Source organism: Oncorhynchus mykiss, chromosome 4 (assembly GCF_057628025.1).
Source record: "Oncorhynchus mykiss isolate SJ-2025 chromosome 4, ASM5762802v1, whole genome shotgun sequence".
Classification (NCBI taxonomy): Eukaryota; Metazoa; Chordata; class Actinopteri; order Salmoniformes; family Salmonidae; genus Oncorhynchus; species Oncorhynchus mykiss.
Window position 1 is genome coordinate 43,025,259 of NC_143025.1, and position 12,343 is coordinate 43,037,601.

Consider the following 12,343-nt stretch of genomic DNA (forward strand, 5'->3'; position numbering starts at 1 on the left):
ACCCATACCGTTTCTCACAAAGACACGGAGGTTGGGACCAAAAATGTCCAATTTGGACTACGGACCAAAGGACAACATTTCCACCGGTCTAATGTCCATTGCTCGTGTTTCTTGGCCCAAGCAAGTCTCTTCCTCTTATTGATATCTATAGTAGTGGTTACTTGCAGAATTTTGACCATGAAGGCCTGATTCACACAGTCTCCTCTGAACAGTTGATGTTGAGATGTGTCTGTTACTTGACCTCTGAAGCATTTATTTGGGCTGCAATCTGAGGGGCAGTTAATTGACCATTTCTGAGGCTGGTAACTCTAATGAACTTATCCTCTGCAGCAGAGGTAACTCTGGGTCTTCCATTCCTGTGGCAGTCCTCATGAGAGCCAGTTTCATCACAGCGCTTGATGGTTTTTGTGACTGCACTTGAAGAAACCTTCAATGTTCTTGAAATGTTCTATATTGACTGACGTTCATGTCTTAAAGTAATGATGGACTGCTGTTTCTCTTCGCTTATTTGAGCTGTTCTTGCCATAATATGGACTTGTTTTTTTTTACCAAATAGGGCTATCTTCTGTATACCAACCCTACCTTGTCACAACACAACTGATTGGCTCAAACGCATTAGGGTGGCTACTTTGAAAGAATCTCAAATATAAAATATATTTTGATTTTACACTTTTAGGTTACTACATGATTCCATGTGTCTTATTTCATACTTCTGATGTCTTCACTATTATTCTACAATGTAGAACATAGTACAAATCAAAAATAATCCTTGAATGAGTAGGTGTGTTCAAACTTTTGATTGGTACTGTTTATGTATTAATAAGGAGGCACAGCATAGGTAGTCAGTTTCGACATTGCTAGTTTGCTTCCTTTACCTAACTGAATCTGTGCAAGTGTTTTAAAACTTTTGACTAGTAGTGTACCTACCTCAGTACAGTTTATTATGCTCTACTAATTATATTGTCAATTATTGTCAATTATGTCATCAACCCTCATTAACAATGCATTGAAACTGTATAATTCAGTCTATGACTGTATCAATAAACTGTAGCCCAGGCCAACTCTACTCTTAGAAAAAAAGGTGCTATCTAGAACTTAAAAGGGTTCTCTGGCTGTCCCCATAGGAGAACCCTTTGAGGAACCCTTTTTGGTTCCAGGTACAGTAGTACCCTTTTTGGTTCCAGGTAGAACCCTAGTCAGTTCCACGTATAAACTTTTCCCCAGAGGGTTCTACCTAGAACCAGAAAAGGTTATCCTATGGGGAAAGCAGAAGGACACTTTATAGGAACCCCTTTTTTCTAAGAGTGTATGTGATTCCAATAAGAATGTCATGAATGACTGTAAATGTCTTGAACAACAAGTGGTCCTGGAGAAGACTAGCCTACCTTCATCAAGACAGAAGGCACCCCAACTTTCTTTTCATTTGGTAACATTGCATCATTAAAAAAAATATTTTAAACCAAATTTGGGAAAAGTTATAGTCCTAATGAACATTCTGAAGTACATCAATGAAGTACATCTGATGTCACACAGGGGCTATTAACTAGAGAGCCCTTTCGCTAGCTAGGTTGCACATAAAATATATCTAATATCAATCAATTATGGTATCAAAGACTAAAAAAATTCACTAGAATTGAGCTTACCGGAGACAAGTCGCCAGGCTTTCAACTGGGCTGATGGACTCCCGGTAGTTGGGGTCCATCTGGGCGATCCAGGCTCCAACCATCTGGAGTAGGTGATCGAACTGGCTTCGGTCCAGACGAAAGTAACTTTGAAATTCCTCGAAGCTCTTGGATGAGATGGTGGAACTTTGGTTTCAGAACTTCAACCATCTCTGGACCCACATAGACCTGCGCTTTCGACGGGGCTGGTCCCGGCCCAACAGCGCAATCCAGACCACTTCCTCAACGTTTGTCTCATTGTTGAAAGAGACTACTCTCTGCTGTCTTGGATATTTGTTATTGCATTTCGCTCCAAAATTATGCATTTTGAAGGGAAATTATTTTATAGGCTCTCACAATAAATTTTTTGATGTCATCGAATAAATAATATGTATGCTCCTTGGCAAATAAATGAATAAAATAGGTAAAGAAGTTTTTATTATGTAATCCCCCCTTTTTTTTACTGTATATGTGTGCAACAAAAATGTAACATTCACATTTTGCTACTTTCTGTCAAGTCTAAGCATACAATTTGATGCATATGTTCGATAAATCGAACGTATGCATCACACCGAACGCACTGCAACTGGCTCTGCAACGAAACGCTGCAAGGCAAACGCAGCGTTTCCATTGGAAATGAGAATGTACTTCTGGTGTACCAAAACGCAATGACACAGTCGGTGTGTTCGAAGCGGAGACTGACCTCCGCGGAGACTGACCATCAGATGCAGGCACCGTCACTCCAGTAAAATAATGAAAGCAAATGATATACTTCAATTTATGATCACTCAACTGTGTCTCACAACTCTGATACAACAAACTATGATCTATTACCAGTGTGATCATATACCTGAAGTTTTTAAATATATTTTTGAAATGGTCTGAGAAGAACAACATTGCCAGGGCAATTCAAGCTTAGCCAATATGCATTCATAATGTATTGGGACTATAGCCTACTGCACAAACCTCATTGCTACAGAACTGTTTTTAATAGTTTTTAACCTGTTAGAGCTCTAGGGGCGCTATTTCATTTTTGGATAAAAAACGTTCCCGTTTTAAGCGAGATATTTTGTCACGAAAAGATGCTCGACTATGCATATTCTATGCATAAACACTCTGAAGTTTCAGAATCTGCAAAGATTTTGTCTGTAAGTGCCCCAGAACTCATTCTACAGGCAAAACCAAGATGATGCATCACCCAGGAATTAGCAGAATTTCTGAAGCTCTGTTTTCCATTCTCTCCTTATATGGCTGTGATTGCGCAACGAATGAGCCTACACTTTCTGTCGTTCGCCCAAGGTCTTAGCAGCATTGTGACGTATTTGTAGGCATATCATTGGAAGATTGACCATAAGAGACTACATTTTCCAAGTGTCCGCCTGGTGTCCTGCGTCGAATTCGTTGCGCAATTGCCAGCTGCTTCTACTTTACCATTTGATTCAGGGGAGAAAGCATGTGTCCAAGAACGATGTATCAATGAAGAGATATGTGAAAAACACCTTGATGATTGATTCTAAACAACGTTTGCCATGTTTTCAGTCGATATTATGGAGTTAATTTGGAAAAAAGTTCGCGTTTTGAGGACTGAATTTGGGGATTTTTTTTGGTAGCCAAATGTGATGTATAAAACGGAGCTATTTCTAATACACAAGGAATCTTTTTGGAAAAACTGAGCATCTGCTATCTAACTGAGAGTATCCTCATTGAAAACATCAGAAGTTCTTCAAAGGTAAATTATTTTATTTGAAGGCTTTTATGTTTTTGTTAATGTTGCGTGCTGGATGCTAACGCTAATGCTAACGCTAAATGCTAACGCGAAATGCTAACGCTAGCTAGCTACTTTTACACAAATGATTGTTTTCCTATGGTTGAGAAGCATATTTTGAAAATCTGAGATGACAGTGTTGATAGTTAACGTTGTGTTATGCTAATGAGCTTGCTGATAGATTTACACAATCCTGGATACAGGGGTTTTTTCATAGCTAAACGTGACGCAGAAAACGGAGCGATTTGTCCTAAACAAATAATCTTTCAGGAAAAACTGAACATTTGCTATCAATGAGAGTCTCCTCATTGAAAACATCTGAAGTTCTTCAAAGGTAAATGATTTTATTTGAATGCTTTTCTGTTTTTTTGTGTAAATGTTGCCAGCTGAATGCTAATGCTAAATGCTACGTTAGCCATCAATACTGTTACACAAATGCTTGTTTTGCAATGGTTGAGAAGCATATTTTGAAAATCTGAGATGACAGTGTTGTTAACAAAAGGCTAAGCTTGAGAGCTAGCATATTTATTTCATTTCATTTGCGATTTTCATGAATAGTTAACGTTGCGTTATGGTAATGAGCTTGAGTCTGTATTCACGATCCCGGATCCGGGATGGGGAGATCAGAAAGGTTAAACCAATTCTGAGCGGTAGATCCCGGCCTGAGTGATCGTGGCTCAGAAAGGTTTGGTGACCACTGCCTTAAGGGGGTTGACGTGAGTTATTACACTATTGATCACCTTTTTTTTAACCAGTTTATAAATCAACGCAGAATGTAATAATAATAATTTAATTATTACATTATGTGAAAAACTATTATGTTACGCATTGAGCATATTTATTACATTATTGGCAATCTATTACATTATCAACATTTATTACATTATAAATGCAAAATATACTACATTATTAACTGTTATTACATAATTGTTTTTATATTGTAAGTTGCTACAAGGTGGGGGCCAGGTTATGTGTATTTGTTCTAGCGTTAGGTTAAAGGGTAAAGTGTGTGTGTGTGTATTGACTCACTGTTTTGTAAGTGGGGGCCAGGGTCTTCTTGATGTGAGGGAGAGTGATCCCCACCAAGGCCTCACGAAAGATCCTTTTCCTCACCGTACTGCTGTCATAGTCATATTGCTGCAACACATAGTTTAATCAGCATATAAAACATTCATTTTGATCAGTGCTTGTCTCAGTGAGTTCCTCTGTATGCCTGTGAAGTAACTGTACTTTATACACAGATGTGTAATAATGAATAAGCAGCGTACCTTGAGCACCCTGTGCCTGGACTTCTCCATGGCAGAGCACGCGTTGCCTGGGTTGTCCTCTATGTCCTTGTAGAGCAGCAGATGAAATGTGTACGCTGCATTCTCCACCAGCTGAACACAGGACATGGAGGAATTAACAGGGTGTTACGGTTTTCTTGCGGTGAAGGAGAGTCGGACCAAAATGCAGCGTGGTATTCTTGATACATGTTTAATGATGAAGAAAAAACGAACAATACAAAAACAACAAACGCAACGTGAAAACCTATACAGTCTATCTGGTGCAAACAAACACAGAGACAGGAACAATCACCCACGAAACACTCAAAGAATATGGCTACCTAAATATGGTTCCCAATCAGAGACAACGATAAACACCTGCCTCTGATTGAGAACCAATTCAGACAGCCATAGACTATGCTAGAGAACCCCACTAAGCCACAATCCTAATACTTACGAAAACCCCAAGACAAAACACACCACATAAATAAACCCATGTCACACCCTGGCCTGACCAAAATAATAAAGAAAACACAAAATACTAAGACCAGGGCGTGACAGAATCCCCCCCCCCCCCCCCCCCCACCAAGGTGCGGACTCCCGACCGCACAACTAAACCCATAGGGGAGGGTCTGGGTGGGCGTCTGTCCACGGTGGCGGCTCCGGCTCGGGACGTGGACCCCACTCCAACCAAGTCTTAGTCCCCTTGTAACGAGTCCTTTGATTGGCGACCCTCGCCGCCGACCTTGGCCTAATAACCCTCACCAAGGCCCCCACTGGACTGAGGGGAAGCTCGGGACTGGGGAAGCTCGGGACTGAGGGGAAGCTCGGGACTGAGGGGAAGCTCGGGATTGAGGGGAAGCTCGGGATTGAGGGGAAGCTCGGGACTGAGGGGAAGCTCGGGCAGGTAGTTGGATCTGGCAGATCCTGGCTGGCTGGCGGTTCTGGCAGATCCTGGCTGACTGGCGGTTCCGGCAGATCCTGGCTGATCCTGGCTGAATGGCGGATCTGGAAGATTCTGGCTGACTGGCGGCTCTGGCTGCTCCATGCAGACTGGCGGCTCTGGCTGCACCATGCAGACTGGCGGCTCTGGCTGCTCCATGCAGACTGGCGGCTCTGGCTGCTCCATGCAGACTGGCGGCTCTGGCTGCTCCATGCAGACTGGCGGCTCTGGCTGCTCCATGCAGACTGGCGGCTCTGGCTGCTCCATGCAGACTGGCGGCTCTGGCTGCTCCATGCAGACTGGCGGCTCTGGCTGCTCCATGCAGACTGGCGGCTCTGGCTGCTCCATGCAGACTGGCGGCTCTGGCTGCTCCATGCAGACTGGCGGCTCTGGCTGCTCCATGCAGACTGGCGGCTCTGGCTGCTCCATGCAGACTGGCGTCTCTGGCTGCTCCATGCAGACTGGCGTCTCTGGCTGCTCCATGCAGACTGGCGGCTCTGGCTGCTCCATGCAGACTGGCGGCTCTGGCTGCTCCATGCAGACTGGCGGCTCTGGCTGCTCCATGCAGACTGGCGGCTCTGGCTGCTCCATGCAGACTGGCGGCTCTGGCTGCTCCATGCAGACTGGCGGCTCTGGCTGCTCCATGCAGACTGGCGGCTCTGGCTGCTCCATGCAGACTGGCGGCTCTGGCTGCTCCATGCAGACTGGCGGCTCTGGCTGCTCCATGCAGACTGGCGGCTCTGGCTGCTCCTTGCAGACTGGCGGCTCTGGCTGCTCCATGCAGACTGGCGGCTCTGGCTGCTCCATGCAGACTGGCGGCTCTGGCTGCTCCATGCAGACTGGCGGCTCTGGCTGCTCCATGCAGACTGGCGGCTCTGGCTGCTCCATGCAGACTGGCGGCTCTGGCAGCGCTGAACAGGCAGGAGACTCCAGCAGCACTGGAGAGGAGGAAGGCTCCGACAGCGCTAAACAGGCAGGAGACTCCGGCAGCGCTGGAGAGGAGGAAGGCTCTGGCAGCGCTAAACAGGTGGGAGACTCCGGCAGCGCTGGAGAAGAGGAAGGCTCCGACAGCGCTAAACAGGCGGGAGACTCCGGCAGCGCTGGAGAGCCTGGTGCGGGGAGCTGCCACCGGAGGGCTGGTGCGTGGAGGTGGTACTGGATAGACCGGACCGTGCAGGCGCACTGGAGCTCTTGAGCACCGAGCCTGCCCAACCTTACCTGGCTCGATGCCCACTCTAGCCCGGCCGATACGAGGAGCTGGTATGTACCGCACCGTGCGCACCACAGCATAACACGGTGCCTGCCCGGTCTCTCTAGCCCCCCAGTAAGCACAGGAAGTTAGCGTAGGTCTCCTACCTGGCATAGCCATACTCCCTGTGAGCCCCCCCCCCCCCCCCAATACATTTTTGGGGCTGACTCTCGGGCTTCCATCCGCGTCACCGTGCTGCCTCCTCATACCAGCGCCTCTCCGCTTTCGCCGCCTCCAGTTCTTCTTTGGGGCGGCGATATTCTCCAGGCTGTGCCCAGGGACCTTTTCCGTCCATTATCTCCTCCCAAGTCCAGAAATCCTGTGATCGCTGCTCTTCCTGCCGCTGCCTGTCACCACGCCGCTTGGTCCTGTTGTGGTGGGTGATTCTGTTACGGTTTTCTTGCAGTGAAGGAAAGTCGGACCAAAATGCAGCGTGGTATTCTTGAAACATGTTTAATGATGAAGAAAAAACGAACAATACAAAAACAACAAACGCAACGTGAAAACCTATACAGTCTATCTGGTGCAAACAAACACAGAGACAGGAACAATCACCCACGAAACACTCAAAGAATATGGCTGCCTAAATATGGTTCCCAATCAGAGACAACGATAAACACCTGCCTCTGATTGAGAACCAATTCAGACAGCCATTGACAATGCTAGAGAACCCCACTAAGCCACAATCCCAATACCTACGAAAACCCCAAGACAAAATACACCACATAAATAAACCCATGTCACACCCTGGCCTGACCAAAATAATAAAGAAAACACAAAATACTAAGACCAGGGCGTGACACCGGAGCTCGTCAATCAATGACACACTGTGCATACAGTACTAGTCAAAAGTTTGGACCCATCTACTCAGTTTTTTTATTATTTTATTTGTACATTGTAGAATGTAGTGAAAACATCAAAACTATGAAATTATCCAATTTTATTCGTCACATTTAAAAAAGAAAAATATTTTTTTTTAAATTTAACTAGGCAAGTCAGTTAAGAACAAATTCTTACATACAATGACGGCCTAGGAACAGTGGGTTACCTGCCTTGTTCAGGGGTAGATTCAGGGACAGATTTTTACCTTGTCAGCTCTGGGATTTGATCAAGCAACCTTTCGGTTACTGGCCCAACACTCTAACCACTTGGCTATCTGCCGCCCCTATGTGCTGAATAAATGTGCCAAATACAACAGGTGTCGACCTTACAGTGAAACGCTTACTTACGAGCCCCTAACCAACAATGCAGTTTAAAAAAAATATGGATAAGAATAAGAAATAAAAGTAACAAGTAAATAAAGAGCAGCAGTAAAATAACAATAGTGAGACTATATACAGGGGGTACCGGTACAGAGTCAATGTGCGGGGGCACCGGTTAGTTGAGGTAATATGTACGTACGTACAGAACCTACACTGCCAATGCTTACATTGGAGGAACCCCATTCCTTCGATGAGAGACTTGGCCGGGACAGCCACTTAAATGTTTTTTTTATATACACTTAGGTTGGAGTCATTAAAACTCGTTTTTCAACATCTCCACAAATGTCTTGTTATCTTCTTCCTGGTTCGGTGTCGCTTCCACATTCTTGTTAATCTAACTACACTATCCAATGTACAGTAGCTATTACAGTGAAATAATATGATGCTATTGTTTGAGTGCATAATTCTGAACATGAAAAGTTATTAATAAACACATGAGAAGTCTTGATAAAGCATTTTTAACAGAAATACAATAGTTCATTGGATCAGTCTAAAACTTTGCACATACACTGCTGCCATCTAGTGGACAAATCTAAATTGCACCTGGGCTGGAATAATACATTATGGTCTGGAATAATACATGTTTTGAAAGAATAGTTGGTATTTTCTTTGTATTATCTTTTACCAGATCTATTATTTTATATTCTCCTACATTCCTTTCACATTTCCACAAAGTTCAAAGTGTTTCCTTTCAAATACCAGAAATACGCATTTCAGGTACCAGAAATACGCATATCCTTGCTTCTGGCCCTGAGCAGTTTGAGTTGGGTATGTCATTTTAGGCGAAAATTGAAAAAAAGGGCCGTATCCTTAACAAACTATAGTTTTGGCAAGTTGGATTGGACATCTACTTTGTGCATGACACAAATACTTTTTCCAACAATTGTTTACAGACAAGATTATTTCACTTATTATTCAATGTATCTCAATTCCAGTGGGTCAAAATTTCACATACACTAAGTTGGCTGTGCCTTTAAACAGCTTGGAAAATTCCCGAAATGATGTCATGGCTTTAGAAGCTTCTGATTGGCTAACTTACATAATGTGAGTCAATTGGAGGTGTACCTGTGGATGTATTTCAAGGACTACCTTCAAACTCAGTGCCTCTTTGCTTGAGGTACCACGTTCATCTGTACAAACAATAGTACGCAAGTATAAGCAGCTTGGGACCACGCAGCCGTCATACCACTCAGGAAGGATGCATTCTGTCTCCTAGAGATGAACGTACTTTGGTGAGAAAAGTGCACATCAATCCCAGAACAACAGCAAGGGACCTTGTGAAGATGCTGGAGGAAACAGGTACAAAAGTATCTATATCCACAGTAAAACGAGTCCTACATAACCTGAAAGGCTGCTCAGCAAGGAAGAAGCCACTGCTCCAAAACCGCCATAAAAAAGCCAGACTACAGTTTGCAACTGCACATGGGGACAAAGATCGTACTTTTTGGAGAAATGTCCTCTGGTCTGATGAAACAAAAATAGAACTGTTTGGCCATAATGACCATCGTTGTGTTTGGAAGAAAAAGGGGGAGACTTGCAAGCCGAAGAACACCATCCCAACCGTGAAGCACGGGGGTGGCAGTATCATGCTGTTGGGGTGCTTTGCTGCAGGAGGGACTGGTGCACTTCACAAAATAGATGGCTTCATGACGAAGGAAAATGATGTAGATATATTGAAGCAACATCTCAAGACATCAGTCAGGAAATTAAAGCTTGGTCACAAATGGGTCTTCCAAATGGACAATGACCCCAAGCATACTTCCAAAGTTGTGGCAAAATGGCTTAAGGACAACAAAGTCAAGGTATTGGAGGGGTCATCACAAAGCCCTGACCTCAATTCTATAGAAAATTTGTGGGCAGAACTGAAAAAGTGTGCGCGAGCAAGGAGGCCTACAAACCTGACTCGGTTACACCAGCTCTGTCAGGAAGAATGAGCCAAAATTCATCCAACTTATTGTGGGAAGCTAATGGAAGGCAACCTGAAACGTTCCACTGAGAATGTGATGAAAGAAATAAAAGCTGAAATAAATAATTCTCTCTACTATTACTCTGACATTTCACATTCTTAAAATAAAGTGGTGATCCTAACTGACCTAAGACAGGGAATTTTTACTGGGATTAAATGTCAGGAATTGTGAAAAACTGAGTTTAAATGTATTTGGCTAAACTGTAGGTAAACTTCCGACTTCAACTGTAGGTAGAATTATTAAAGTGAATATGCTTGGATGATAACAACAGAGAGTAGCAGTGGTTTAAAAGTGGGTGGGGAAATGCAAATAGACTGGGTAGCCATTTGATTAGATGTTCAGGAGTCTTATGGCTTGGGGCTAGAAGCTGTTTAGAAGCCTCTTGGACCTCGACCGGTACCGCTTGCCATGCAGTAGCAGAGAGAACAGTCTATGAATAGGGTGGCTGGAGTCTTTGCCAATTTTTAGGGCCTTCCTCTGACCACCTGGTATAGAGATCCTGGATAGCAGGAAGCTTAGCCCCAGTGATGTACTGGGCTGTTCGCACTACCCTCTGTAGTGCCTTGCGGTCGGAGGCAGAACAGTTGCCATACCAGGCAGTGATGCAACCAGTAAGCATGCTCTCGATGGTGCAGCTGTAGAACCTTTTCAGGATCTGAGAACTCATACCAAATCTTTTCAGTCTCCTTAGGGGGAATATGTTTTGTCGTGCCCTCTTCACGACTGTCTTGGTGTGCTTGGACCATGTTAGTTTGTTGGTGATGTGGACACCAAGGAACTCGAAGCTCTCAACATGCTCCACTGCAGCCGCGTCGACGAGAATGGGGGCATGCTCGGTCCTCTTTATCCTGTAGTCCACAATCATCTCCTTTGTCTTGATCATGTTGAGGGAGAGGTTGTTGTCCTGGCACCACACGGCCAGGTCTCTGACCTCCTCCCTATAGGGTGTCTCGTCGTTGTCGGTGATCAGGCCTACAATTGTTGTGTCATTGGAAAACTTAATGATGGTGTTGGAGTCGTGCCTGGCCATGCAGTCATGAGTGAACAGGGAGTACAGGAGGGGACTGAGCACGCACCCCTGAGGGGCCCCTGTGTTGAGGATCAGCGTGACGGATGTGTTGTTACCTACCCTTACTACCTGGGGGCGGCCCGTCAGGAAGTCCAGGATCCAATTGCAGATGGAGGTGTTTAGTCCCAAGGTCCTTAGCTTATTGATGAGCTTTGAGGGCACTATAGTGTTGAATGCTGAGCTGTAGTCAATGAATAGCATTCTCACATAGGTGTTCCTTTTGTCCAGGTGGGAAAGGTCAGTGTTCAGTACAATAGAGATTGCATTATCTGTGCATCTGTTGGGGTGGTATGCAAAGTTGGAGTGGGTCTAGGGTTTCTGGGATGATGTTGTTGATGTGAGCCATGACCAGCCTTTCAAAGCACTTCAGTGCTAAGGGTCGGTAGTCATTTAGGCAGGTTACCTTAGTGTTCTTGGGCACAGCGCATGCTCGCAGTTGGTCAGCGCATGCTCGCAGTACACATCCTGGTAATTAGCCTGGTCCTGCGGCCTTGTGAAGGTTGACCTGTTTAAAGGTCTTACTCACATCGGCTGCGGAGAGCGTGTTCGCAGTCTTCCGGGAACAGCTGGTGCTCTCATGCACGTTTCAGTGTTATTTGCCTTGAAGTGAACATAGAATAAGTTTAGCTCGTCTGATAGACTCATGTCACTGGGCAGCTCCCGGCTATGCTTCCCTTTGTAGTCTGTAATGGTTTGCAAACCCTGCCACATCCGATGAGCGTCAGAGACGGTGCAGTACCATTCGATCTTAGTCCTATATTGACGCATTGCCTGCTTGATGGTTCGTCGGAGGGAATAGCGGGATTTCCTATAAGCTTGCGGGTTAGAGTCCTGCTCCTTGAAAGTGGCAGCTCTAGCCTTTAGCTCAGTGCGGATGTTGCCTGTAATCCATGGCTTCTAGTTGGGGTATGTACGTACCTCATGAAGCTGGTTGAGAGAATTCTAAGAGTGTGCAAATCTGTCATCAAGGCAAAGGGTGGCTACTTTGAAGAATCTCAAATATAAATATATTTTGATTTGTTTAACACTTTTTTTTGGTCACTACATGATTCCATATGTGTTTATTTCATATTTCACAGTGTTGATGTCTTCACTATTATTTTACAATGCAGAAAATAGTAAAAATATATAACAACCCTTGAATGAGTTGGTGCGTCCAAAC

The 12,343-nt window shown here is 44.7% G+C and overlaps 1 protein-coding gene across 1 annotated transcript in view; it reads right to left on the reverse strand.

Moving 5' to 3' along the window:
• The window catches only part of LOC110521829 (protein Niban 1-like), a 49,149-nt gene that overhangs the window by 9,319 nt on the left and 27,487 nt on the right, over window positions 1-12,343 (reverse strand). The window contains 2 exon segments of the mRNA XM_021599735.3: window positions 4,456-4,563; window positions 4,695-4,805. Of these exon segments, the coding sequence (XP_021455410.3) occupies window positions 4,456-4,563; window positions 4,695-4,805 (219 nt within the window).